Below are 26,762 nucleotides of genomic sequence, written 5' to 3' on the forward strand. Positions count from 1 at the left end.
GAGAGAGAGAGGAGGGAGAGAGAGAGAGGAGAGGGAGAGAGAGAGAGAGGAGAGGGAGAGAGAGAGAGGAGAAGGAGAGAGAGAGAGAGAGAGAGAGAGAGAGAGAGAATCTTCCACGGGCTGGTTCACTTCCCAAATGGCTGCAACAGCTGGGGCTGGTCAGGCCAAAACCAGGAGCCAGGAGCACACCTAGGTCTCCCATGTGAGTGGCCAGGGCCCAAGAACTTGAGCCATCCTCTGTGGCTTTCCCAGGTGCATTAGCAGGGAGCTGGATAGGAAGTAGGGCAGCTGGGACTTGAACCAGAGCTCATATGGGATGCCTGGATGCAGGTAGAGGCTTAAGCCAGTGTGCTACAACACCAGCCCTGTTCAAACATTTTACTAACACGATCTGATTCTATTTCAGCAGGACCTCGGGATCAGTCACCATGTGTTACAAAGAGTGTTCAACATGAAGAGCAGGGGCTGTGACCTCCGGCACTTGAGCCAAGGCCCCTTCACTGTCTTTGTGTCCCCTGGCTGCTTGACTTTGCTGCTTGCTTCATAGTGGGCCTCCCACAGAGCACTCCTTGGGAGATTTTCTCTAGGCTTCTAAGAAAACCAGGCAACCGTGCGATTCCTATTTGGAATGGGCCGTCCAGCGGAAAGGAGCTGGAGGGGAAAGTGGCGTGTGCTCAAGGTTCGAGGCTGGACTGAGGGAGTCATGGCAGTGGCAGGGCGGGGGCACCCAGAGCTGGGCTCTGACCCCGTTCTGCTGTTTTACAGGCTGGGGAGCCATCGCAGAACCATTCTGCTCCCCTGGGTCTCTCCTTCATTCCTGCACATGGAGACCCCGCGAGCACTCACTGCAGCCGATGGGAGGGCTGCAGGTAATTAATGGCACACAACGCCCCGGCACCTTGCGGGCCCTGCACGTGTGTTGGCTGCTATTAGCAAAGGCACAGCTATGGTGACGCTGTTCCCACCCCACCCCACCCCAACCTGGTGACGATATCCATGGCTCAGATGGTCAAGAGAGCCCAATTAAAGGATAGGATTTCCCCAGAGGGCTCAGAGACATGCTGTTTGAAATCTGAAACCATCAAGAGTAAAATCAACCCAGATGAACGCTCTTCCTCTAACTGCATTGTACTGTAAGACGCCAAGCCAAGCCAAATGGATTGAAATGGCACAAGACCGCATTATATTCAGCTTTAGTTTCTCACCCTAGATCTTTCAGCTTAGTAGAATTTTCATACTGCAAGTCACGACGCCACACTTGTGGTAGGCAGACTCTTAGGGAGGACCTGATTGTTGCCTCCTAGGTTATATGGCTGTATAACCTCCCCTCCCCGCCCCCATGCCTTGAGTGTGGGTGGACCTGCTACTGTGATGGAGTGCCCGTCCAATGATTAGGTTACAATACAGGGCAAAGGGACTCCATCCCTTTTATGTCCCTGGGGCCCCTGGGAGCAGGGACTGGTGCTCCTCCTCTTGATCCAAATGATAGTGTCTGGCCCACGGGCGGTGCTCAAGATGTGTTTACTAAATGAGTGTACAACCATAATGCCTGAGAAGAAGGCCTACTATACTGGTATGTACACTTTATAGCAAGGACAGCAACATGTAAATGAGAAAGAAGCAAATGTCACTCTATGGAAGGAAATTTGCAAATGAAAGAAGGTCCCATTTGTGCAATGTTGGTGTGTAGATGACTTCAGCTCATGTTCACGTTCATGAGAGCTCTGCACTAGGTCCCGGATGAGACGCTGAGGCCTCTGGAGGAGGGCTTGACAAGGACCATGCTGTGGTCCCTGCAGTGCTGGACACGAACCTTGACCTCCATGCCTCCCAAGCCTGCCCTGGGCTCCGCGCTTGTGTCTGCTCGAGGCCATTCCAAGCCCACAGAGGACCACGGCACTTCCAGGCCTGTCTGTCCAGGGCCTCTGTGCGGCCACTTTGCTATGACTGACAGGTGGGGGGAGCTCTAAAGCACCTGGGGGAATCATAAGACTGGCCTGGCAACTGGCACAGTGTGGCACTTCCATCGCACCAAGGCATGGTCTCAGGTAGACAGGGGGCCCACGGAAACCTCCTGAAACAGAGGGCAGGCTGGTGTGAGAGCAGCTGAAGGAAAGAGACTGCAGCACCCCATTCCTGACCCTCGTCTGCGGCAAGCACAGTGCAGCCTCCAGTCCTCTGTTTCTCCGAGGACCTGGGCCCCCATGGTCACATTCACTGGGCAATCCCTAGTGCGCAGGTCCCCTGACTTACTGGCACATCAGGCACCACGGGTCTCCCTCCTTGAGACACCTTCTTCTCTAGGCTTCGGAGCTGCTATCCACCCTGTTCTCCCTGCCGCCCAGGCCGTGCGCTCTCCATCTTTGCTGGCTCCTCCTGTCTCGGAGCTTTCAGTACCGGGGACCTTGGATGGTTTCTCTTTTCTGTCCCTACTCCAGACAGAGAGCTTTGCTGCACACAGCTGTGTTGGGGGGTGGTAGGAGAGGCCCCCAGGGAGATCATTCCATCCATAGATTTCACCCAACACCGCCTCCTCCCACATTTACACCCCCAGCCCACATTCACACGTTCAACTGCACAGCCACCTTACAAGTGTCACCAGGATCTCAGACGTTGCCTGATGGAACCGGCTTCTTCCTTGCTGCCCTCACCCCTAGGCCTGCCCCCTCTTCCGGAAGAGTGCACCTCCACTTGGCATGACTATCTACCCACAAGTTAGGGGCAATATTCTTGGGGTCTCTCTCTGCATAGTCCCCATCTAATTCTTCAGTGACATCCCACATCTATTTCCCATCACTCCCATGGCAACCCTCATAACCCTGGCACCACTCTCTCCACTGGACCAGAGCAACTGCTTCCTCCCTCTTCTTCCTGGATCTTCTTTTGCCACCCATAGTCCATTCTTTTTAAAGATTTATTTTATTTATTTGAAAGGTAGAGTTACAGAGAAGCAGAGGCAGAGAGAGAGAGAGAGAGAGAGAGAGAGAGGTCTTCCATCCACTGGTTCACTCCCCAGATGGTTGCAATGGCTGGAGCTGCACCGAGTGAAGCCAGGAGCCAGGAGCTTCTCCCAGGTCTCCCATGCCGGTGCAGGGGCCCAAGGATTGGGCCATCTCCTACTGCTTTTGAGGCCATAGCAGAGAGCTGGATCACAACTGGAGCAACTGGGACTCGATCTGGTGCCCAAATGGGATGCCGGTACTGCAGGCAGTGGCTTTACCCATTACTCCATAGCGCTGCCCCATAGTCCATTCTTGACACAGCAGCCAGCCTCATCCGAAGGGCATCAAAGCATGCCACCACCTCTGAGGGCTGCACATCTGCCCAAGGCCAGGCCCCGGCTGCCTTTCCTGCCTACCCTCTTGGCTACTGCCCTGCCTACCTTTCCTGATCCTGCAGCCCTCACTTCAGCTGCTTGCGCAACACTGGTTTTCCTCAATTATGCCAAGCAGGGTGCCATGCCACACTCCCGGTGCCAGGAACGCCTGTGTCTCAGCTGCCGCTTCCCCCGATCCCCAACTCCCTGCACCCCGACCTGGCTTCTCGCAGCAGCCTTCACTGCCGGCCTTCGTGTTTGTGACCTACTTGTTACCGTCTCTCTTCTCCACTGGAATTGGATCTCCACAAGAGTGGAAGTGCGTGTTTTCTTTTTGGAGAAGAGACCTGGATGGGGCATTGGGGGGAGCACTGCACAGGTGTGTGTGTGGCTTGGCAGCCTTTACCCCAGGCAGCGAGCCTGGAGCAGGACAGCCTACGTGGCCAGGCTCTCCCCACCAATCCAGGTCTCGAGCCAGGGTCAGGCCAACTCTGAAGCTTGCGAGCCTCCTCCCCATCTCTGCATTCCTGGCAGATTTGCTGCCATCCAATCATCTCCCATGGACGCAGACTCAACACTGGAACTCTAAGGAGTCCCTGAGTATTTCTTGGCATCTACATTTCAGTCTCCAGTCTATGCAGTATTACTGGAGTACACATTTGGCTGTGACCACATTGAGCATGCTGTCTCAACCAAACACAACGGCCTGCATCCCAGACCTCGAGACCCTGGTCCCTGGGCCTCCTCACCTGCAGGGGCAGCAGGGACACTTGACAGAGAGGCTAATGGATCCCCAGTGACAGAGTGGCCACTAAGGGGTAGAGGTGTTTTCCTTCCTCTCTCAGGAGGTCCTGAGGATGGGGCCTTTCTGTTGACCCTGAGATTGCCAGGGTTAGAGATAGGAATAGAGATATCCCTGCAGGGTTGAAAGGCTTGGGGAGAACTGGTCTCCCCTATCTGTGGGTTCTACAGGAGTTCACGGTTGGCAGTGGCTTGACTTAGAGACCTTACAGATCGGTGGGCTGCTCCCGTGCCCTGGAAGCTGGGCAGACAGTGTACACCTCTGCTCTCAGGGCCCCCGGAGAGCAGAGCCAAGCCCTAAGTCTGCAGCGCTAACTGAGGGAAGGCCGTCTTCTGTCAATTTTCTGGCCACAGGATCCCTGGCTTGCTGTACAGTCCCAAGGGAAGAGGATGACTTCACCCACAGCCCTGTGACAGAGATGATATTTATTGCAAAGCACAGCTGATTTAATTTGCTGTTAAACAAGTGGAGTTTTTACTAAGTTTTTAGACATCTACATTTCAATCTCCCATATACATGGTGCTTAATACTGTGGATAAACAGTTTATTCAGGGGCTGGCTTTGTGGCGCAGCTGGTTAAGCCGCCACCTGCGACGCTGGCATAGCATGCAGGCGCCAGTTTGAGTCTTGGCTGTTTCACTTCCAATCCAGCTCCCTGCTAATGTGCCTGGGGAAGCAGAAGAAGACGCCCCTGTGCTTGGGCCCCTGCCACCCACAAGGGAGACCTGGATGGCGTTCCAAGCTCTTGGCTTCAGCCCTGGCTGTTGCAGACATTTGGGGGAGTAAACAGTGGATGAAAGATCTCCCTCTCTCTGTGTAACATTGCCTTTCAAATAAATAAGTACATATTTAGGAAACCCCAGCATATCCCTAACACCACTAAGCACAGGGACTTCAGGAAGGGGACTCCAGTCCTCGCAGAGTTCCTGAGCAGTGTCCATGGATCGCCGGTTTCAGCAGAGCTTGCTAACCCTCCACAGACTGCAACGGCAGAGGCCTGAGGAGTGCGAGGCAAGGAGCTGCCCCCACTCCCCAGCAGCCAGGCTGTTTGCCCAGATGGGGTTGGGGGCTTTGGGAGGCCTGCCTAACCTCAGCTGGGGGTCTCCAACAGGGTCTGAGCACATCTCAGAGCCAGTGGGACGATCTAGCCTAAGCCCCTGCCTGAAGGTTGAACAAAGGGCTCAGAGAGTCGGAGCAGGTGTGCTGGGGTCGGGCTTGTGTTCCCTCTCAGCCCAGATGTTCACCTGAGGACTGAACACATATGTGCCCGCACACCCTTGCTGTGGCTCAGGGTGAGGGGCGTGGGAGACCGCTGACTCCTGGACTCCTGTTTTTTGTCCACTGCATATAAATACTGACTGTTCGGGAATTTAACAACTTAACTTGCAAGTCTGGGTTTTTAAATGTGTTTACCGAGACTGGGTAAAGTCAGATAATATTTTTTTTACAATGCTAGTCTGGAAGGTAAGACATTAGTGTTAGACATTAACATGTGACACAGTAGTCTCCTGTGTGCCCAGTACGTGCCCAACACTGGACTGTATGAGCCCCATACACTGCTTTCTCCTACACTTGCACACACCGATCTATGGTAAAACTTCATTTAGAAACTAGGCAAATAAGAGATTCATGATAATAACTCATATTAAGATAGCACAACAATCACAATACACTACAATCAAAGGCATTTAAAACTTACGAACAGCTGTCGGTCTATGTCATTTAACTTCATCAGGGCTTCAAATGAATGAATCAGAAGGCCCAGTGTGATTAGTTGTCATCGGTGTCGCACTTCACCCAGGTCTGAGCTGATGTTGCATTCAACATAGAGCGAATAGAGCGAGCAAAACTCACTTCCTTCTTAACCCACACTAATTTCCTCCTTCCCTATGAATGGTGAATCTTTCATTTAAAATACCCTATGTGAACCAGTCCCGGGGCACATCTTTGAAGCAGCCAGCCTCCACAGTGAGTGGTTTGGGTTGCTGCTAATCCAGGGGCACTGCTCCATGTTTGCAACTCAGTCCATGGCACTGAGGTGAGCCAGGCGAGCTGGCTGCGGGTGACAGTCACTGGCTTGCTTTCCGTGGCTGGCTGTGCTGCAGCCGGGGTAACAACATGAGACCCAGCACAGGCACTGGGGACACGCACCCTGTTCTAAAACCAAGCACCCTGATGGGAGGCTGCCCTGGGTCCTGTGGTTGAGTCTTGACCACGAAGGCTGCCCAACACAGATAAGGCCCCGCTAATTACTGTCCCTTCGTTTGATCACACGCTCCTGTGCCTGCCTTCTTGGAGCAGGCAGATAGGGAAAGCCCTCAGAGCAATGGCATGAAACCACATATGAATACCCAGAGCTCAGCTCAGGCCAATACGCTGACTCATCCACTTTCTGGATGATTACCATTTGTCCAAAGAACCGTGTTTTATGCTTCTCCGCGCTGCTCTGCACCCAGAGAATGAGCTGCCTGGGCCATGCCAGCGAGCTCTCTGCCCTCTGCCAGCAACAGGGACTGGATGGTAGGAAAGGTGTGGTCAGAGGGTTTCCTTCTCTGGCATCTTCTCCCTCCCTTGCCTCTCTGCCAGCACCAAGGCTGGCACTGTCCCTGCAGGGGCTAGGTCCAGGCGTGGCACTGCCCTCCACTGGTGTCCTCAAACCCTCCCATTCCCTAGCAGACACCCCTTTACACAAGTCCCTCGTCTCACTCATTTTGGCCACTCCTGTCTCCTACCAGGACCTTCAGTGGTCCACTCACCAATGTCAGGGTCAGACCAACCAACAGAGCTGTCCTCTCTGTCTTCTTCTGAAACACTCAAAAGTATCTGGCAATCTGCACTGGGTCTTGGCCAAGAGCTGAGGTAAGCACCTGTTCAGATGTCTGAACAGCATCTTCTCTCCGTTGGTGCTCAGCCAGAGGCTTCCCTTCAGCCCCGCCAGCACCTCCCCAGGCCGGGTCTGTGGAGCAGAGGCTCCGCTGGCCAGCAGGTGGAGGAGCTGGCTGCAGGCTGAGTCCTGGGAAGCCCCGTTCCCTGGCACCAGCGAGCACAGTGGTTCTCAGAGGACGGACTGCGCATCTGCTGTGAGCCCACACTGCTGGTGGGACCCCTCCCCACCCCGGCAGGTGCATGACGGGCATGAGAAGAAGGCCATGGAGTCTTGTACAAGTGTGTCTGCCCAGCCTTGCAGTATTTATAATGCAAATATTTGAGTAAAATAGGTACAATCACACATTGCTTAACAACAGGGACACATTCTGAGAAACGCATCGTTAGGCAAGTTTGTCGCCGTGCAAACCTCACAGAGAACACTTATACACATGAAGACGCTGTGAAGACAGCAGGGCAATATGATCTCACGGGGCCACCATTGCATTGCCAGGAGGAGGTGGGCTTGCTCCCTGGGGAGGGAAGGAACTGGAAGGGGAGGGGAGGAGACTGAAGCTGGGTTTTGTGCTTTCTCAGCCTGGAGGCCAGCAAGGCTGGGAGGCAGGGAACTGGTCCAGGTGAGGCCGTGCCATTAGGACTCGCAAGGGTTTGGCAGGTGCTCATCAGTCATCTCACCTTTGCAGACGGGAAAAGAGAGGTGCAGGGCAGTCCTGCCTGTGCCCACAGGAAGGAACAAGGGTCTCCCACATTCCTTTACAGCCTCGGTCTTTCTTATCCTTTGCTAGCAGCCCGTGGAGGAGTTGGAAGGGAGAGAGAAGCGAGGCCGAGCAGCACAGAGCTCTCTGTGGGGTGGGCACCTGTTCATCGGCCTCCCTCCATTCCGTTCAACCGGTGCTGAGTGAGAGCGCAGGCTGCCTGGGGAGCAGGAGGTTTGGGGGAAGCATCTGGAACCCTGCCTGAAGTCTGCCCAGGGTCTGGGAGCGCGTGTCCCTTCTTTGCCTGTCCAGTGAGTCAGGCCAGCGCACTGCTCCCAGGCACCTGAGCACGGTGAGCCTGCGGGCAGCACTCACCTGCCTGCTCCAAAGCCACCATGGTTGCCTGCTCGATCAAGTCGCGCTCGATGAAGCTCCTGAAGTCCTCGCTGTACACGCTCAGGTCCGGCAGCTGGAATGTGTAGATTGGCATCTCCAGGGGGAACTGCTCGTTGTTGCACTCGCTCGCCACGTGGGACCGGGCCAAGGAGACGATGGCTGAGCTGGCGTGGGAAATCCCCCGGGAAAGCCGCTTTTCTGGAGGGGAGAAGGGAAGACAGCCACAGGGACTGAGTGGGTGTGAGTGTGACTCAGTGAGGACATGCAAAAACACATTGCACACACACATGTGCATGTACACACAACACATATAATACACAATGTACACATGGGTGGACACGTGGGTCCCACAACAACACATGCACACATGCCTCCCATGCATACACCACACATATATGTATACAACATATATACTCATACACACAGATGCGAGTGCACGCACATAACACACAATACATGCACACATGTACACAGAATTATACACAGGCACACACATGCCTACATACACACTAGGCAATATATGCTACATGCTAATTTGCATATAAATGTAAACACACCATGCAGTACACACTTATATACATGCATATTTACATACACATATAAGCAAATATAGTAGACAATGCACTACATACATGGATGTCTATGGATACACACATGTTCATGGCATATATTACACTCTATACAAACACTACACATAGGCACACACACATAGATGCATGTGTACACACTACACAATGTATACGCCATATGCATACATACATACCCAAGAAACAGTACACAATATATACACATATACATGTGCACACACATGCATGCACACATACACACACACACACCCCACACCCATGTTCTCCCTGCACCAGTCCTTCTGTCCTATAAGCTTTTTCCACCCTGCAGCTGCTCCTGTTGCTGGACCAATGTTGCAACCACTTGCTGTGTGGTGCTTCTTTACTCACAGCCGTGGAACCTCTTAGCCTCTTAGAAAGCAGTGAGATGCAAGTTCACTGCACGCATGCACACTAGCATGGTCAGGGGGCACCGGGCTTGCTTTAGATATTTTTAAAAGATTTATTTATTTATTTGAAAGGTGGAGTTACAGAGAGGGAGAGGCAGAGAGAGAGAGGGAGAGAGAGAGAAAGAGAGAGAGAGAAAGAGAGAGAGAGAGAGAGAAAGAGAGAGAGAGAGATATATTCCACCTGCTGGTTCATTCCACAGATGGCTGCAACAGCCAGGGCTGGGCCAGGCTGAAGCCAGGAGCTGGGAGCTTCACCTGGGTCTCCCGTGTGGGTGGGAGGGGCCCAAACACTTGGGCCATCTTCCACTGCTTTTCCCAGGCCATTAGCAGGGAGCTGGATTAGAAGTGGAGCAGCCAGGACATGAACCTGCACCCATATGGAATGCTGGCATTGCAGGTGGAGGCTTTACTTGTTATGCCACAATGCCAGCTCCTGCTTTTTGTTAGCAGAGATGTCCTCTCCCAGCACCACATGGTTCAGGGAAGCTTGTCCTCTGTTTTGATGTATTTATGTGCTTAAAGCAAGAGGCAACCTCTTTAGTCTTTCTCTTCTGTGCTCAGAGTTTTTTTTTTTTTTTTTTTTTAAGATTTATTGAAAGGCAGAACACCACAGAAAGAGAAAGGGAGAGGGAGAGATCTATCTTTCCTTTGTTGGTTTAATCCCTGAACAGCTGCAATAGCCATGTCTGGGGTAGGCTGAAGCCAGGAGCCAGGCTTCCATCCTGGTTTCCTACGTGGGTGTCAGGGACACAAGCACTTAGACCACCTTCTGTTGCCTTCCCAGGCGCATTAGCAGGAAGCTATATTGGAAGCAGAGCAGGCAGGACTTGAACCAGCACTTGGCTATAGGACACCGTTGTCACAAGTGGTGGCTTAACCTGCTGTACCACAGTGCTGGTGTGGCTCAGATTTTAGGATAGGTGATCGATCAAAGTTGTTGTGATAAATGCATCACATACAGACATCCCCAGGACGCAGACATGAGGCTGTCACACATGCTTCTCTTCTATCTGGACATCAAAGCACCCTCAGAATGAAGGTCTTGTGTGGTCTTAACTCTTCTTGGCCTTTCCAACCAGGAAGGAGAGATGTAATGTAGAAATCCTCTATAGGGCCAGGGTCTACCTTGTTAGGGAACTGATCATCTAAAAGTATCAGTGTATTTGTTCTCTCAATGCTATAAAAGCATACCTGTTTTTTTTAAAGCCCTGCATTCAATGGCTAATAGAGAAATAATAAAGGAATCTTAAATATATGACATGAAAACCAATTTTCTTTTGGTGCAGCCAGCGTTGGCAATATCATAGACTTCTCTGAGCAGGAGACCTCTTATTTGGCTCTGGAAATCATGGTCAGCGGTGTTTGCATTGTGAGTATTGTCTGAACCCTGTGGCAGGTCCTTGAGTCTGCTCCCTGGGTTACATCATTGGCCACTGGTGAGGTGCACACCTGGACAGGTGCCCTGGCTGGCCCACTATGGCCACCATGGCAAAGCCCAGCCTGCACTGTCTTCTGGACCAGGAGCACTCCATGTCCTCACTTGCAAAAGCAGTGGACAGAGATGGTATTAGTGGAACTTCATTATAACAGGCGAAAAAGCAAAGATTTTGACTCTGTGGAAGGTCAGTTTTAGACCCAAAGTGAAAAATCAGAAACTTCATGTTGTTTGCCACTAGAATGAATGGAAAGTTGCAGAGACAGAGTATGTTTTAAGCTGGTGGTTCTGATTCAGCTTTGATTTCATTCTGAGACCAATAAGATTGTGTTATGTTGTATTTTGAGCAAAAGCAGAAAGAGAAGTCCAACCACACAGGCCATTAGGAAAAAGATGAATGGAATACGCCATTCTGTGTCTGAGGAAGAGGGGGCTCCCCCATCCTTAGGGGCCCAATGGCGATGGGCGTCAGGTGTTAGAGAACTGAGCCAGTAGGTGCACCTAGGACCCGCTGGGCGGACACCCACAAGGCTGCCCCAAGCAGCAGAGTCTGCCAGTCGGGCTCTCCACACTCTGGCTTGTCAAGCTCAGTGCCTATCTTCCAAGCAATGAGATGACAGTGGGGCTTCAGGGATACTGGGATTCACAAGGACAGGCTGAGCAGCCCTAACGTGAAAGCATAAATGTAGAAATGCTCCAAAATTCAAAACCTTTTGAGTGCCCACATGACCCCACAAGTGGAAAATTCCACATGTGACCTTGTGATGGGTCACAGGTAGAAAGCAGGTGACCTAAAAATATTGTATAAAATCACCTTCAGGCTTTGTGCATAAGGTATCTATGAAACACAAATGAATTTTGTGTTTAGACTTGGGTCCCATCACCAAGATAGCTCATTATGTATATGCAAACATTCCAAGATCTAAAATTGTCTCAGATCCAAAAACACTTCTGGGCCCAAGCATTTTGGGTACTGGACATGTGGCCTGCATAACATGACATTACTCAGCACTTCCAAACATGAAGTATTTGGCATCTGAAAGAAAAAGCATCTTTGACTACAAATAGATTGCGTTGAAGACCATACAGTGAGAAATCTATGCTGATAATTCTTTCCTTCTTTACTTTAAAGCAAGACTTATTTATTTGAATGGCAGAGTGACAGAGACAGAGAGAGGAAGAGAGAGGAAGAGAGAGAGAGAGAGATTGAATGATTGATTATCTCTCTCATGGCTTAACATGCTAACCCAGAATGCCCCGTCTATACTCCTAGTTCTTTTTTTTTTTTTTTTTTTTTTTTTTTTAGGTCAAGGTGAGTTTATTGTCCAAATAGCATAACCTAATTGCATCCCAAACCATTTTCAAATCCACCTTCTACTCCATCTTTAAACCAAGTCAGAACAGGGTATGGATTTTTTTTTTAAATCACTTAACACTGAACAGAGAAGGCCTCGTCAGAGGCAGCTGACTACACCGTGTCACTGTCACAGCCAACATTCTGCCACACTTCCTAAAAACCTCGTTTACATCCATCACACTACTTAGCATCCCGACCAGATAAACAGCCACACACCTCTTACAGAGTACATGGTGAGAGGCTAACATGGACTTGCTATGGTATCACACTCGTTTTAAAGCAAAAAAAAAAAAAAATTAAAATAAAATAAAAAGAATAAAAAGAAAAAAAAGGCCAAGATGAAAAACTATAACTGAGAGAGAGAGAGATCTGAGGTACATGGTACAAGGTAATGAACATAATGGAGAAACAACCAGTGGCCCGGGGATTTGCTGGGGACATAGGAGTTTGGCCGGCAGTAAGAAACTAAAACTGATTCAAAACAAAACAGACGCTTTTCTCTTCTCAAGGACAGGCACCTGTCAGCGTACATGGGAAACTGTAAGGCCACGGTCGGTAAGGCACTTTGCGTCCCCTGCAGGCGACGGGACGGGATGGGACGGGGACGGAGGCTCCCGGCCCAGCCACGCTGACACGCGGGGACATGCGAAGGCAGCACAAAAGTTTGTGCCGAGGGACTCCTGCAGGTGGCTCAGAGCCTGGAACCATGCAAAGCCATGTGCCATGAGAAGCCAGAAACACCCTCCTGCACCTTCCCACCCAATCTTGTACCCACGGACGGACGAATGACTGCATGAGCAATGTCCCAGGTCCGCAGCCACGGAAGCCTGCGCTCCATCCAGGGCTGCACAGGGGACTTTACCGTCTCAGCATTAATTTCCCTTTTAAAGCTATTCCCAAGGTTGGACTGTCTCAAAGATAAACAAAGAGGAATCCTGTTGGTGTGGATGCCAACTGGCGCGCTCCAACGTCCGCCTCGCTCCTACCTCCAATCCCGCACTAACCAGGATTATCTTCTTGAACTAGAAACTCAGTATTTACACGACATAAGGTGCAAGTGTATTTCTTCTCCCAGCCCCGTCCCCCGTGGCCCATGGAGAGAAAATCCCCCTGCCCTCCTGGAGGGACTCAGCCGGTCCTCACCTGTGGGTGCCAGAGCTCCCCGGGCAGCCTGGAGGGGCCCTGAACGTACCAGGCTGCAGGAAAGCCACAGCTCCCTCCCCACAGTCAGCCCTGCGGCTGGCCCAGAGAGGCAGTCGGTGGGTTCCTACTCCTCCGGCCTCCTAAGCCTCCACCCGCCCGAGCCAGAACACAGCACCCAGCCCAAGGGCAGCCCGAAGCCCCCTCTCCAAGGAGCTCACCCCCCAGCGCACCTGAGGCAAGGGGTTTGCAGAGGAAGCTGTCGCCGCTTCCTCCCTGGCTGACCCCCACCTGCACGGTGTTTCCCCACTCAGCATGTATTTTTGGCAATTTCTCTCCCACAAGATTGGGCCAAAACAGGGGAAGGGTTAAAATTTGGCAAGCTGGGAGTGGGAGGACAACTCAGCCCCAACTGATGGAGAAAAAAAAAAAAACTTAGAAATTAAGAAAAAAGATCAGAATAAATGTGGAACCCGGTTCGTGGGAGGTGAGACAGAGGGAAAAAAAAAAGTTCAAATCCATGAGCAGATCTGAACCTCTCTGGGGTGAAAACTCCTTCCTACGGGGAGACCAGGACCCAGAGAAGGTGTGCGTCCCTCCAAGAAATCCAGGGCTCCTGCTTTTGCTTATGTAGGACACAGAAAGAAAGCCTGTTGCCCTGTCGCCGGCACCGGCCATCCCTCGCGGCCCCACGGCTAGGAGAGAAAAAGCTAGAAAGACCCAGACCGCAGGAAGAGGCTGGGAGGGCTGCTCCTCCCTCATCTGTCAGCTTCGCACACATCCGAGGGCTGAATCTGCACCAGGACTCCCCGAGAACCCCAGGGACCGGGCCTTCCCCGCGCCGCGCCGCACAGCGCAGGCTCTGGGTGAACACTGGCTGCTCCATTTTCTGCTCCCGAACCTCAGGATGCGCCAGCCATGCCCCACCAGCGCCCCCCAACCCCCGAGAATCTCAGGGTCAAGTTAGCTCAGCGAGTCCCAACCCCCTGCCATCACACTTCCTGCAGCCTCTCAGCCACCTCCCAACACTCACCTACCCCGTCTGTTCTTTGTGCCAACTCCATCATGTGATTTTGAACCCCGGAATCTCGCGGTCCGGCCTCGCCGAGGACCTGGCTGGCCTACTGCTTGCCTCACCCCGGTCTGAGCACCACACACGCTGCAAGCTGCAGGCCTGAGACCTGGGACAGCTGCAGAGATGACGGGGGAGGGGCTGGGGGTCTGTGCACAGGAGCGAGACAGAGGGGAGACGGCCGCCCTCGAGCCCCGTGCCTGCTGCAATGCCCTCCCGCTTCCTTCCTGATGCCTACAACTCCCGCGCCCATGCCGCTGGGTCCAAGCTTGATATACTCCTAGTTCTAACATGTCCCTCTCCTGCCAATCCGTTTTATGAGTGCACACAGTTGCGCTCTCTCTCTCTCTCTCTCTCTCTCTCTCTCTCTCACACACACACTGACCTCAGTGAGTCTTCTTTTTGAGGTAAAAATGAAATGTTTTATAGGAATTCCCATGTTTAACGTTATGTGCCAGAGAAACATGGATTGGAAACCACCTACCCAGCCATCTACCCACCCACCCACCCACCATCAGAGAATGTGCGGAACTTGCCCCCTGCTGATACCATCCCCTCTAACCTCGACACTTTGGGCCAGGAGGGATATTAACAACGTCTGCTTAATTCTGGGTTTCTGGCACTTTGGCAAATGGGGCTTCCTCACTGGGAAGAGGCAGCCCCTCCCAGGTTTGGCTGATTCTTAGCAAATGCCTGGGCCAGGACTGTGTCTTTCTGTGCAAACCCACCAACCCCGAGTCCCCACTCTGAGCCTGCTCCTCCTTCCGGCTCTTACACCACAGGCAGCAATATCAATATTCCTTCCCCTCATCACTGCAGGGCCAGGCTCCAGACAACTAGAGAAAGGGCCTACGCCCCCAGACTGCTGACATTACTCAAGGCAGCCAGTGCTGGGTTTGCTTGCCTCTCCTGCAGAAACCACAGTGTAGGCTCATGGCTGAGCATTCCCTGGGCTCCTGCTGTCTCCAGCCCCGCCCCCCCCAACCCTGCCCTGGGAGCTCCCCACATGGCCCTGTGTGCTGTGCCAGGAATCCTGCTTCCAGGGAACTCTGAGTGAAAACTTCCGCCTCCCTGACAGCCGTTTCTCTGCCTGTGTGTTTTACCTGACCTGATTAGAACACATCCTGGCCATATTTTAAAACAGGTGCATATTTAGACTGTGTAGGCCTCCCAATCACTGATCTATGTTGTTTAAAGCAACCACAGATACTGAAGGTGTGCATGAACGGGCATGGGGTGATCCAACAGCACTTTATTTAAAAGCCAGGTAGTGGCCAGAGCTGGTTTCTGATCTCCCATTTAGAATAGCGAATGCTTAATATTCTGTTACAGCTCATGATGACATTAGGAGGAACTCAACTAAAGGGAACATAAATCAAATTCAGAAGCTATAATGTCAACTTTGTGAAGGCAGATTTGATGGTTCCCCAGGACTAACTAATAGGATTATGCTATGATAGACTCCTATTGTTTTCTTTAAATTATATCCAATAAAATCAGGGCAGGTAACAGCTACATGGGCTAGTCCCGATTGTGCCAACCTCCCTGGAAGCAGAGAGGAGGGCCCCTCCAGCCCTCTCACCAGGGGGACGGGACAGCGGGTTGGTGTGTGTTTGCTGCCTGCCACCCATGATAAGCTGGCACTGCCAGCAGCCCTGCTTGGATTGCAGCAGCATCAGAGGCCAGCGGCCTTGACCGTACACTGCTGCAGGAGCGCACGAGCACGGGAGGCCCCAGGGGAAGCCTGAACCAAAGCCTGGAAGAGCTGGTTCCTCCTGAGTGAGACCCAACTTGGCAGCAATGAAACAGACTTGAGAACCACATAACAAGATGGACGGGACAGTGAGCCTCAGCAACCTCCTGCTAAACCCAGCCCAGGCATCTGCAGGAACAGAAGGGTGGGCGGGACATCACAGAGAGGGGCTGGCCTTTCCACTCCCAGCAGGGCCTGGGCTAGGAGTCATCCTCCCTGGCCTCCTGCAGCGTGGGCCAATGCCAGCTGGAGGACTGTCCCGCATGGGGCACCGATGACAGCGAGCACAGCGTCCCGGCCCACTTGGCAGTTACACCAGTGAGGGCAGCCTCTGGAAATGAGCAATTGTTAGACCAGAGGGGCTGGAAGCTTCCCGAAGGAGAAAAGCCAGTTGTGGGGGAAGGCAGCAAGTGGGGAACATTTTGAACCTGAATGAGAACCTTCATGATTCTTCAGCTTGTGGGTCCTTCTCCTCGTACTCTCACCTGCAGGAGCACCCAGCACAGCCCACGCCCCCAGCCTGTCCCCTGCTAAACAGGCACGGGAAGTTCAAGGGGAAATCCTGGGGAGGGAAGCATCAATAAAGAAAGTCAGCCAAGCACCTATGCCAGGAGAGGCAGAATAAGTGGGCCCAGAGGACGAGGCTTAAAAAGGAGCCTTGGGCATGGACAGCCAAGACACTGTGGCAAGAAGTGTCCTACATGAAGGACCTCTGTGGGTGACACCCCAGTGGAAAGAAGTGTTCATCAGGAAGGATGTACTTTTCTCTGAAGGGAGGAGAGAGCTTCCACTTTGCTTATGGCCTTGACGAAACACTGAAGGAGTTTGTGCATTCCAAAGGCTTCCATAGCCTAGGCAGCTCATGCCAAGAGCTTCGAGTGATCACTGATGTCATACATAATAGTACTAATTGTTAGCCGGTGCCACGGCTCACTAGGCTAATCCTCTGCCTGCAGCGTCGGTACCCCAGGTTCTAGTCCTGGCTGGGGTGCTGGATTCTATCCTGGTTGCTCCTCTTCCAGTCTAGCTCTCTACTGTGGCTCGGGAAGGCACTGGAGGATGGTCCAAGTGCTTGGGCCACTGCACTTGCATGGGAGACCAGAAGGAAGCACCTGGCTCCTGGCTTCGGATTGGCTCAGCGCACTGGCTGTGGTGGCCATTTGGGGGGTGAACCAACGGTAGGAAGACCTTTCTCTCTGTCTCTCTCTCTCTCACTGTCTAACTCTGCATATCCAAAAAAAAAATAGTATTAATTGCTAAATTAACAACAGGAGTCAATGACACTAACTTCCCATGCAGGACCTCTGTCCTTAAGGAGTTGTATTATGAGAGTTTATAGTAAAACTTGTTCTCCAAGAAAAAACAATGAGCCTTGGGTAGGCGTTTGCTGCAGAGGGTAAAGCACCATGTGGGATGCCTGTATCCCAGGAGTGTCTGGGTTTGAGCTTCGACTGTGCTCCTGATTCCAGCTTCCCACTAACGTGTACCCTGGGAGATAGCAGGTGGTGGCTCTAGTCCTTGGGTTCCTTGCCACCCACGCGGGAGACTGGGGTAGAATTCCAGGTTCCTGGCTTCAGCCTGGCTTAGCCCTGGCTGCTGTGGACATTTGGGGAGTGAAGCAGTGAATGGAAGATCTCTGTTCCCATCTCTGGCTCTGCCTCTGCTTTCCAAATAAGTGAAAAAAATTAGTCTCATAAATAATGTTCAGACATACATAAGATGCTAGAATGTGAAATAATGATTAAAAAGAAATAATTTGTAGTGAAAAAATGTGAATGTTGACTCACAGCAGATTTACTGACAAATGAATTAGGACGTTGGAGCACATGATCAAATGAATCTATTAGGAGACGTCAAAGTGAGCTGAACAAGACAGAGGGGGAATGGTTGAGTAGCATTCAAGCAAAATGACTTGAGTGCAGAATTTCTATTCCACTAAACAGAAATTTGAATATATCATGTCAACTGTTGCAGGCACTCAAGGCCTTGGTGGATCCACCAGGCAAACACTCTTTGTGAAGGTGCTGTTTGAAGTATTCTTTCAGCAAAAGGAAAATAAATACATGTCAGCAAGTGAGGAATTGTGTAAACATGCGACAGCAAGAAAAACCACCTAAAAGAGGGTTACAGGAAGTGGAGGTAGGAAGGGGGAAGATAAGGGCATATTGAGACATATTTTCAGGGTGAAATATAGTTGCTGCTGTTTTTAAAAATAATAGAAAAAAGCAAATTTTAACAGAAGAGAAGTAATTACATGAATAAAAATAGAATGCATAGCTTTCAAACTAGTAGAAAAATTTAATTAGCTAAAGAAGATAGGAAAGAAGAAAAAGATACCCCAAAAAAGCCAGGCAAATAAAAATCCAACTGCCTTAGCAGAAAGTAACGCCAGGTGGAATTCAAAGATAAGTCATTTTGGTGCAAATTACAACGTTTCAACAACTTCATTAGAGAAAGAGCACATCTGCTGGTCCCTGGCCCAGTGCTCACAGTGGCTGGGACGGGGTTGGGTGTGAAGCAGGAGTGGAGTCTGGAATCGAACTCTAATGTGGGGTGGGGCATCTTCATTACTAGGCTAAAATCCTGCCTAGGTACAAAAATTTTTGAAATTCATGCATACACGGAGTCATCAAAAAACTCATGGAGCCGGCGCCATGGCTCAATAGGCTAATCCTCCGCCTTGAGGTGCCGGCACACCGGGTTCTAGTCCCGGTCGGGGCACTGGATTCTGTCCTGGTTGCCCCTCTTCCAGGCCAGCTCTCTGCTATGACCCGAGAGTGCAGTGGAGGGTGGCCCAAGTGCTTGGGCCCTGCACCCGCATGGGAGACCAGGAGAAGCACCTGGCTCCTGGCTTCAGATCAGTGGGATGTGTCGGCTGCAGCATGCCAGCCATGGCAGCCATTGGAGGGTGATCCAATGGCAAAGGAAGACCTTTCTCTCTGTCTCTCTCTCTCGCTGTCCACTCTGCCTGTCAAAAAAAAAAAAATTCATGGAGAATACACAGTATGATAAATTTATGGATGGATTTCAAAATTTTTTGAACCCAAACAAAGTTATCTTTTAATTGCATTTTCCATAAAATTTTAAAAATAATTTTATTGGGGCTGGCAGTGTAGCGTAGTGGGCTAAGCCTCTGCCTGCAGCACCAGCATCCCATATGGGTGCCGGTTCGAGTCCTGGCTGCTCCACTTCTGATCCAGCTCTCTGCTATGGCCCGGGAAAGCAGTGGAAGATGACCCAAGTCCTTGGACCCCTGCACCTGTGTGGGAGACCTGGAAGAAGCTCCTGGCTTCTGGATTTGGACTGGCGCAGCTCCGGCCATTGCGGTCAATTGGGGAGTGAACCAGTGGATGAAAGACCTCTCTCTCTCTCTCCCTCTCTCTCTCTCTCTCTGCCTTTCCTCTCCATGTGTAACTCTGACTTTCAAATAAATACATATATCTTTAAAATAATTTTATTTATTTATTTATTTATTTATTCATTCATTCATTCATTTATTTGAGAGGAAGAGAGAGAGTGTGCTCAGCCTCTGGTTTACTACCCAAATGACCACAAGAACCCAGGTTGGGCCAGGCTGAAGTTGGCAGCTGTGAACACAATCCAAGTCTCCCTTGTGGGTGGTTAGGACCCAATCCGTTGAGCTATCATTTACTGCTTCTCAGGAAGCTGGAACTGGGAATGGCGCTCGGACTCAGACTCAGCTACTCCAATATGGGACAAGGACCTCTCACCCAGTACCTTGACCACTCGGTCAAATGCCCACTTGCTCCATGAACTTTAGGAAGTAGCCATATACTTCATGAAACTACTAAAGCCAAGTGTAACAGGATGCTCAGCCACACGGGTAGACAGAACAGAGGCCACAAACAGATCTAGGCTTATCTGGACATGACAACATTAGCCCAATAGTAGTCTCGTGGGAAAAGGGTGCCTTGATCAATAAAAATGCTCTCATAGCTCACTTTTGATCCAGAAGGAAGCAGACAGATCCTTTGCTGTCACTTATGAAAAATTTAAACTGATGAGAAGACTGAAAGTGCAAATTTAGAAACAAAAATAGGAAAATATTTCAGTAACTTTGTTTTCTGGGAGACTTTCCAAAGTAAGAGAGGGGCTCACTGGCCATAAGAGCACAATACTATAACACATGTAAATACATGTAAAACATTCAAAGTCATACAGGCAATGGTACAGTGGGAAGCATGTGTACAACTACATGTGAAATACATGGATGTTGTAGCCTTACTTACGAAAGAGCTACACGTTGCTAAGAAAAGGCGAATCAGGCAACACAAAAACAGACACAGGATGTGAACCAACACACTGCAGAAAGGGAAATCCAGCTGGCTAACAAGCCAATGCCAAGAGGCATGTGAAAATGAGACATTTTTTCCACTCGTCAGAATAGAGGAACAATAGCAACAACATCTAGCGCTGGCAAGAATGAGGGGGAAACACCCAGTTTCACACACGGCAAGTAGCAACATGTTTGGAGAGAAGTCTTGACGTTGTTTAATAAAAACATCCATTGTTGGCATAGCAAATGCACTTTGGGAACGCTAACCTAGAGAGAGACAGGCAACAGCGTGTAGGACTAGAAATATAAAGATGTCGACCTGAGTACTGTTTACAGTGGTAGAGACAAAGAAACAAAAACCAACACAAAATCCCCAGAAAAGCCAGAACAACCTTTAGTACAGGAGTGGTCTAAGACTTAATGTATGTTGTAGAATAAAATTCAGCTGTTAAGAGGGTATGTTGCTGACAGCCGGCTCAGTGAAACTGTACTCTGCACAGTGTAATGAGCATCTGACTCTGCTGCGCTTGCATTTGGAGCAGGTGTAGCAAGAGGAGCTGAAGGAGGCAGAGTGCGACCTGATCAGCATAGCACTTCGGTGAGATCTGGAAGATGTGGAGAAGAAAACTTCTAAAATTTCCTCTGTATTGCTTCCTTTGTTACAGGAAGAACACCTTACTTTTTGCAATGAGGTAAAAGAAGACGAAGAGCAGGCATGTAGCCTAGCGGTTAGGATGCCTGTGTCCCATATCAAAGTGCTTGGCTCTGGTTCCTGATTCTGTCTCCTGGAAATGCAGACCCCAGGAGGCAGCAGGCGATGGATCAGACAGTGGGGTCTCTGCCACTTGAGTGGGAGACATGGTTTGAGTTCCCAGCTCCCGGTTTTCTTTCCAGCCCAACTCTCGTTGTTGTGGGCATTCGGGGAGTAAACTAGCAGATGGGATTGACCTCTATCTCTCTGTATCTGAAATAAAAATTAAACTGTAAATACAAATTAAAAGAAAGAATAGAGAGTATGGGACACACAGAAAGGATGTTGAGCAGATTTGGAAATTTGCCACTTGGGACATTCGTGGTTGATTTGGAAAATCCGGGACCCAAGGAGGAATGTTGGCATTTAATTCCTTAAAGGGCTCTCAAGGTCTCTAGGTATTGTACCCCGCTCCTGCTTCATGGAGGCCGAGGTGGGAGCCATGAATGGAAGATGCAGAGGACATTTCAGCAAACTGAGGAGTGAAGCGCTTGAGGTTCCAATTTTCCTGCAGCTGGGAGCTGGTGACCCCAGCATTCTCCACACCACCCAGCCCACCTGCAGGCCCTGGTGCACCAACAGGCCGCGTACCTTGGGCAATGTCGTCCTGCCTGTGCAGGCAGGGCCGCTCCACCTTGTGCCCGGCCTGGGGCTGCTCTCGCTCTGGCTGCTTGGGGCACCTCCCTTCATTGAACACCTGCGGCAGGTTGGCTGTGTGCACCTGTCGGAGCTGCTCATAGTCGCTTAGAGCGGCCGTCAGGTCCCAGTTTTTGCCTATGGGCGAGAAATAACAAGAGATTACAATTTTAATGCTTGAATAACAGTGCTAGTGGCAAGAAGGAGGAGGGGCCCATTAGCAAGGTAAGTAATGGGATTCACCGTCAGTAATTCGTATTTTTCTAAGGGGAAATTACCTCCTGCTCAATTTCTGGAAGTAGAAGTTCATGTCCATTAATGCATCCTGCTGAAATACGTACCACCACATAGCCTTTTTTAACATTAATTAATTAAAATTTTTTAAGAAAACTTTTATTTAGGGCCGGCGCCGTGGCTCAATAGGCTAATCCTCCACCTTGCGGCGCCGGCACACCGGGTTCTAGTCCCGGTCAGGGCGCCGGATTCTGTCCCGGTTGCCCCTCTTCCAGGCCAGCTCTCTGCTATGGCCAGGGAGTGCAGTGGAGGATGGCCCAGGTGCTTGGGCCCTGCACCCCATGGGAGACCAGGAAAAGCACCTGGATCCTGGCTCCTGCCATCGGATCAGCGCGGTGCGCCGGCTGCAGCGGCGGCCATTGGAGGGTGAACCAACGGCAAAGGAAGACCTTTCTCTCTGTCTCTCTCTCTCACTGTCCACTCTGCCTGTCAAAAATAAAAAAATAAATAAATAAAAAAATAAAAAAAAAAAACAAAAAAAAAAAAAAGAAAACTTTTATTTAATAAATTTCAAAAGTACAACTTTTGGATTATAGCGGTTTTTCCCCCCATAACCACCCTCCCACCCATAAACCATCCTATCTCCTACTTCCTCTCCCATCCCATTCTTCATTAAGATTCACTTTTAATTATCTTTATATACAGAAGATCAACTTAGTATATACTAAGTAAAGATTTCAACACTTTGCACCCACACAGACACACAAAGTATAAAGTATTGTTGGAAGACTATTTTTACCATTAATTCTCATAGTACAACACATTAAGGACAGAGATCCTACATGGGGAGTAAGTGCACGGTGACTCCTGTCATCACTTAGCCTTTAGATGCATGCACGCATACACCATCAAAACACTACACGCCTAATGTCATGCCCCCTCCATCTGAAAACCAAGGTGTGGTGCTTACTCTCCGAGGGGAGAGAAGTACGAAGTTAAAAAATGAAGAAAAAACATTCTCAAATTTTCTTTAGGCTTTTGTTCAGAGTTTTACTTTTTCTTTGTAGTTACCATCGCAACTGCAGAAGCTTGGGAGGCTGTCTCATTTGGGCGCCCCAGGGGGAGGTCAGCCCAGCACGGGGTGAGATGCTGGCCTGGCCAGTGTCACCAGTGCCAGCGCTGACCCTGCACAGCTCCAGAGGGAGCTCGTTCAGGGCAGCTGGAACACAGCAGTGGGGGAGGATGGGGTGGCTGGGGGGTTTCTAATGAAAGGAAGGAGGCATCACAGCCAGCATCTCACCCCATTAGGCATCATGCACTTTTTGAAAATGGAGAATTAAAAGCTTAGCCTTAGTTTTATGGAGCAAATTCCACCTTATCCTTCCCAGGTTAACATCTGACTGCAGGTCTTGACAGATTCCCTTCTGAATGAGGTATACACAGTAGAATGAGACTTTATGTAACACAGTATCTGGATAGCATCCATCTGTCTTTCTACATTGTTTTCTCTTGTAGACATGGTCCTATCAATCCTAACATTTAAATCGTATTACGCAGTCATTCACAACTTAATCATATTTTCCCGTGCACAGTCAGTGAGCAGTCTCTAACAGCTGCATCTTTGCACACCTCAGGGGCAAGGAAAAAAATGAAAACCATCTGGGTCTTGCCCTCCCCCACAAACAATAGCAAGTGATAACAAGGGGGGGGTGCTGAGGTAATGCAGCCCTCCCACCATTGTTAGAAATGGGGGTTGAGGGGGCTGGGCAGTGGCAGCGACAGCCTTGGTCTAGGTGAGCTGAACTCAAGAACTTGGAGAACACGTGGTTACTGTTAAGCATGTCAAACAATCAGTGTGTTAAAAACCACAGCACTCCAGTGCCACCTATGTGATCGAACCCTGGCGTTTCTGAGCGTAACAGGTAGTGATGACCAAATGGGCGCTCATGTTCCAGGGCGGATTCTAAGCAGAGAAGGACAGAGCCCTGGTTTTAGGGGACTTACGCCACAGCAGGGGTGATGATCCGGCATGCATGGGGCAGGGGTGTGGAGTGCCAAGGAAGGCTCAAGGCTGCGTGAAGGAGGACTGAGGAGAGGGCAGGCAGGGGAGGGGCAGGCTCCACCCTACCTCCTACCATGAGCGACCGAGGCTTGATTGCTCCACCCCACAGCAAGGAAGAAGCACTCTCCTGACATGCCGCAGAGAGAAGCCAAGGTTCGGGGTGGTGGTGGTATTTCCCCAGAGCCCCCCTCTGGATACACCATGGTGTCTGGGTTGTTTCCACGGAGCTGCAACCCGCTGCAGGGCCACTCCAGGGATGAGACCTGGACCTGACAGAGTTTCAGCCACCCGGCTGGGCTAGCTGAACCCTACTCCTGGGCCCCAGGCCAGCCATACCCTACAGGGCTTCTCCCAGCCACAACAAAGAGCCTGTCTGGCTTTCTCCTCCCACTCCCTGTAAGAGACCCTTCCCAGAGCCCCAGTCCGTGGTGCCCATCGTGAGCCCTTTCAGCCCAGGTTGGAAGCAGGAGCAGAGTTAGCACAGGTGACTTCCATGGGCCACCAGGCAGGCCTTGCTGCAGAATGGAGGTGAGCTCACATATGCACCTGTCAGAGAATCTCTGTGCCAACTGGAAAATCAGGTGTCCAGCCACCAGCAAAGGCCTATCCACCTGTTCCTCTCCTCCCCAGGGTCCTGTCACTCTGCCGGATGTGCTTCTCACTGCCTTGGACTCATGCTGTTTGTCCTGTCCCGTGTCCCTCACCAGGGAGCATCCTGGTTGTCACCTGTGCCAAGCTTTGTAGCAAACAGGGACTTGCTAAACGGGGCAAACTTGAGGTAAGAATGAAGATGGAGGTGGAGAGGAGGTGGCAGCACTGTCTACATAGCCTACAAAAGCCCAGACTCTGCCCCGTACTGTCAGCACATGTGGAGAGGGCCCAAGGGGCACCTGGAGCGAGAGGCAAACCAGGCAAGCTGTGATTTACAGATGCTGGACCGGGGACTCTGGAGGGCTGAGCTTGGCCTTGGCAGAAGGGTGGGCTGGATCTACAGACAGGAATCTCAAGGGCAGGGACGCGAAGGGTCCCTGGGGTTCTGCAAGGAGGTGGTGGAGCTTAGGGAGCCAGGCTTCATGCCCTCATCTTTCCTGTCGGGTTGCTGAGCGCCCTCCGGAGGTCACGATGAAAAGGCAGCAGAGCCCACCATGGGCAAAAGACAAGGGTAGGGAGGGCAGACCAATTTGGGGCCCTGGTTCCACCTCCTCACTAATTGTGACATTTCATTCAAAAAATATTTTAAATTCACATCCATGTCACCACTCCTCCTGTTACCTCTCGGACTCTTTGTCTAGACCAGTGGGATGATGGAAGTCACCCACCGAGAATTCTCACGAGGGTCAAATGGCACAAGGCAATGGTGGCTGTGAAGTTCTCGGTGTACAGAAAGCTCCTAACACAGTGGAGCTGTTGTCATCGCCATTTGCTGTAGGCTTTGGCTTGGGACTCACTTCTGTCACTCGTGGTTGGAATCCAGCTAGTGAGCGATAGAGCTGAGATTCAAATCCAAACTGTTTAGAGTAAAGCTTAGGCTTTGAGGCTGCCATAGCCTTGAGCTTGGCCTAGTTTGGGCATCCAGATCCTGAGACTCTTCCTCTCTGCCAATTTTCCATCATCCTTTGTAGTCAGACATGCCTCATCTGCACTGACTCCCCCTGCTCTCCCCTGCCCTCTGCACTGACTCCCTGTGCTCTCCCCCTGCCCTCTGCACTGACTGCCCCTGCTCTCCCCTGCCCTCTGCACTGACTCCCCCTGCCCTCTGCACTGACTCCCCCTGCTCTCCCCTGCCCTCTGCCCTGACTCTCCCTGCCCTCTGCACTGACTCCCCCTGCCCTCTGCACTGACTCCCTGTGTTCTCCCCCTGCCCTCTGCACTGACTCCCTGTGCTCTCTGCACTGACTCCCTGTGCTCTCCCCTGCCCTCTGCACTGACTCCCCCTGCTCTCCCCTGCCCTCTGCACTGACTCCCCCTGCTCTCCGCACTGACTCCCCCTGCTCTCCCCTGCCCTCTGCACTGACTCCCCCTGCTCTCCCCTGCCCTCTGCACTGACTCCCCCTGTTCTCCCTTGCCCTCTGCACTGACTCCCTGTGTTCCCTGCCCTCTGCCCTGACTCCCCCTGCCCTCTGCACTGACTCCCTGTGCTCTCCCCTGCCCTCTGCACTGACTCCCCCTGCTCTCCCCCTGCCCTCTGCCCTGACTCCCCCTGCTCTCTCCTGCCCTCTGCACTGACTCCCTGTGTTCCCTGCCCTCTGCACTGACTCCCCCTGCTCTCCCCTGCCCTCTGCACTGACTCCCTGTGTTCCCTGCCCTCTGCCCTGACTCCTCCTGCCCTCTGCACTGACTCCCCCTGCTCTCCCCTGCCCTCTGCACTGACTCCCCCTGCCCTCTGCACTGACTCCCCCTGCTCTCCCCTGCCCTCTGCACTGACTCCCTGTGCCCTCTGCATTGACTCCCCCTGCTCTCCCCTGCCCTCTGCACTGACTCCCTGTGCCCTCTGCATTGACTCCCCCTGCTCTCCCCCTGCCCTCTGCACTGACTCCCTGTGCTCTCCCCCTGCCCTCTGCACTGACTCCCTGTGCTCTCCCCCATCCCTTGCCCTCCTAGCATTACCTTCCCCAGCAGGACACCCCCTTTTCTTCACTGGGCCCCCTCTCTGTATTCTGCTTTTGCCAGGTGTTTCCACTGCTGGGTCTGTTCCCCATGGACTTAGCTGTGGGACGTGGCATTCTCATTCTTGTATTGCTACTGCTGTCTCCCAGACAGAGGCAGGCTCAGGCCCGTGGCAGCAGAAGGCATTCCTCCATGAGGGACGTTTCGGCAGTTCCTCCCTTCTACTTCTCCAGACATCCTCTTGCCCCCTTCTGACTGCTCTGAAATGCAGGGGCACCTCCAAGTTTTCCTTTGAAACCTGTTTGTTT

The 26,762-nt window shown here is 51.5% G+C and overlaps 1 protein-coding gene across 9 annotated transcripts in view; it reads right to left on the reverse strand.

Annotated features, from left to right (window-relative positions):
• The window catches only part of OTUD7A (OTU deubiquitinase 7A), a 384,176-nt gene that overhangs the window by 57,874 nt on the left and 299,540 nt on the right, over positions 1–26,762 (reverse strand). For all 9 annotated transcript variants that reach the window (XM_089309208.1, XM_089309204.1, XM_089309203.1 and 6 more), the window contains 2 exons: positions 21,507–21,689; positions 8,075–8,293 (listed from right to left, as the gene is read on the reverse strand). In XM_089309208.1, coding sequence (XP_089165334.1) covers positions 8,075–8,293; positions 21,507–21,689 — 402 coding nt within the window. The remainder of the gene's footprint in view (positions 1–8,074; positions 8,294–21,506; positions 21,690–26,762) is intronic.

This window comes from Oryctolagus cuniculus, chromosome 12 (assembly GCF_051225735.1).
Source record: "Oryctolagus cuniculus isolate XC-2025 breed Fujian yellow rabbit chromosome 12, ASM5122573v1, whole genome shotgun sequence".
Classification (NCBI taxonomy): domain Eukaryota; kingdom Metazoa; phylum Chordata; class Mammalia; order Lagomorpha; family Leporidae; genus Oryctolagus; species Oryctolagus cuniculus.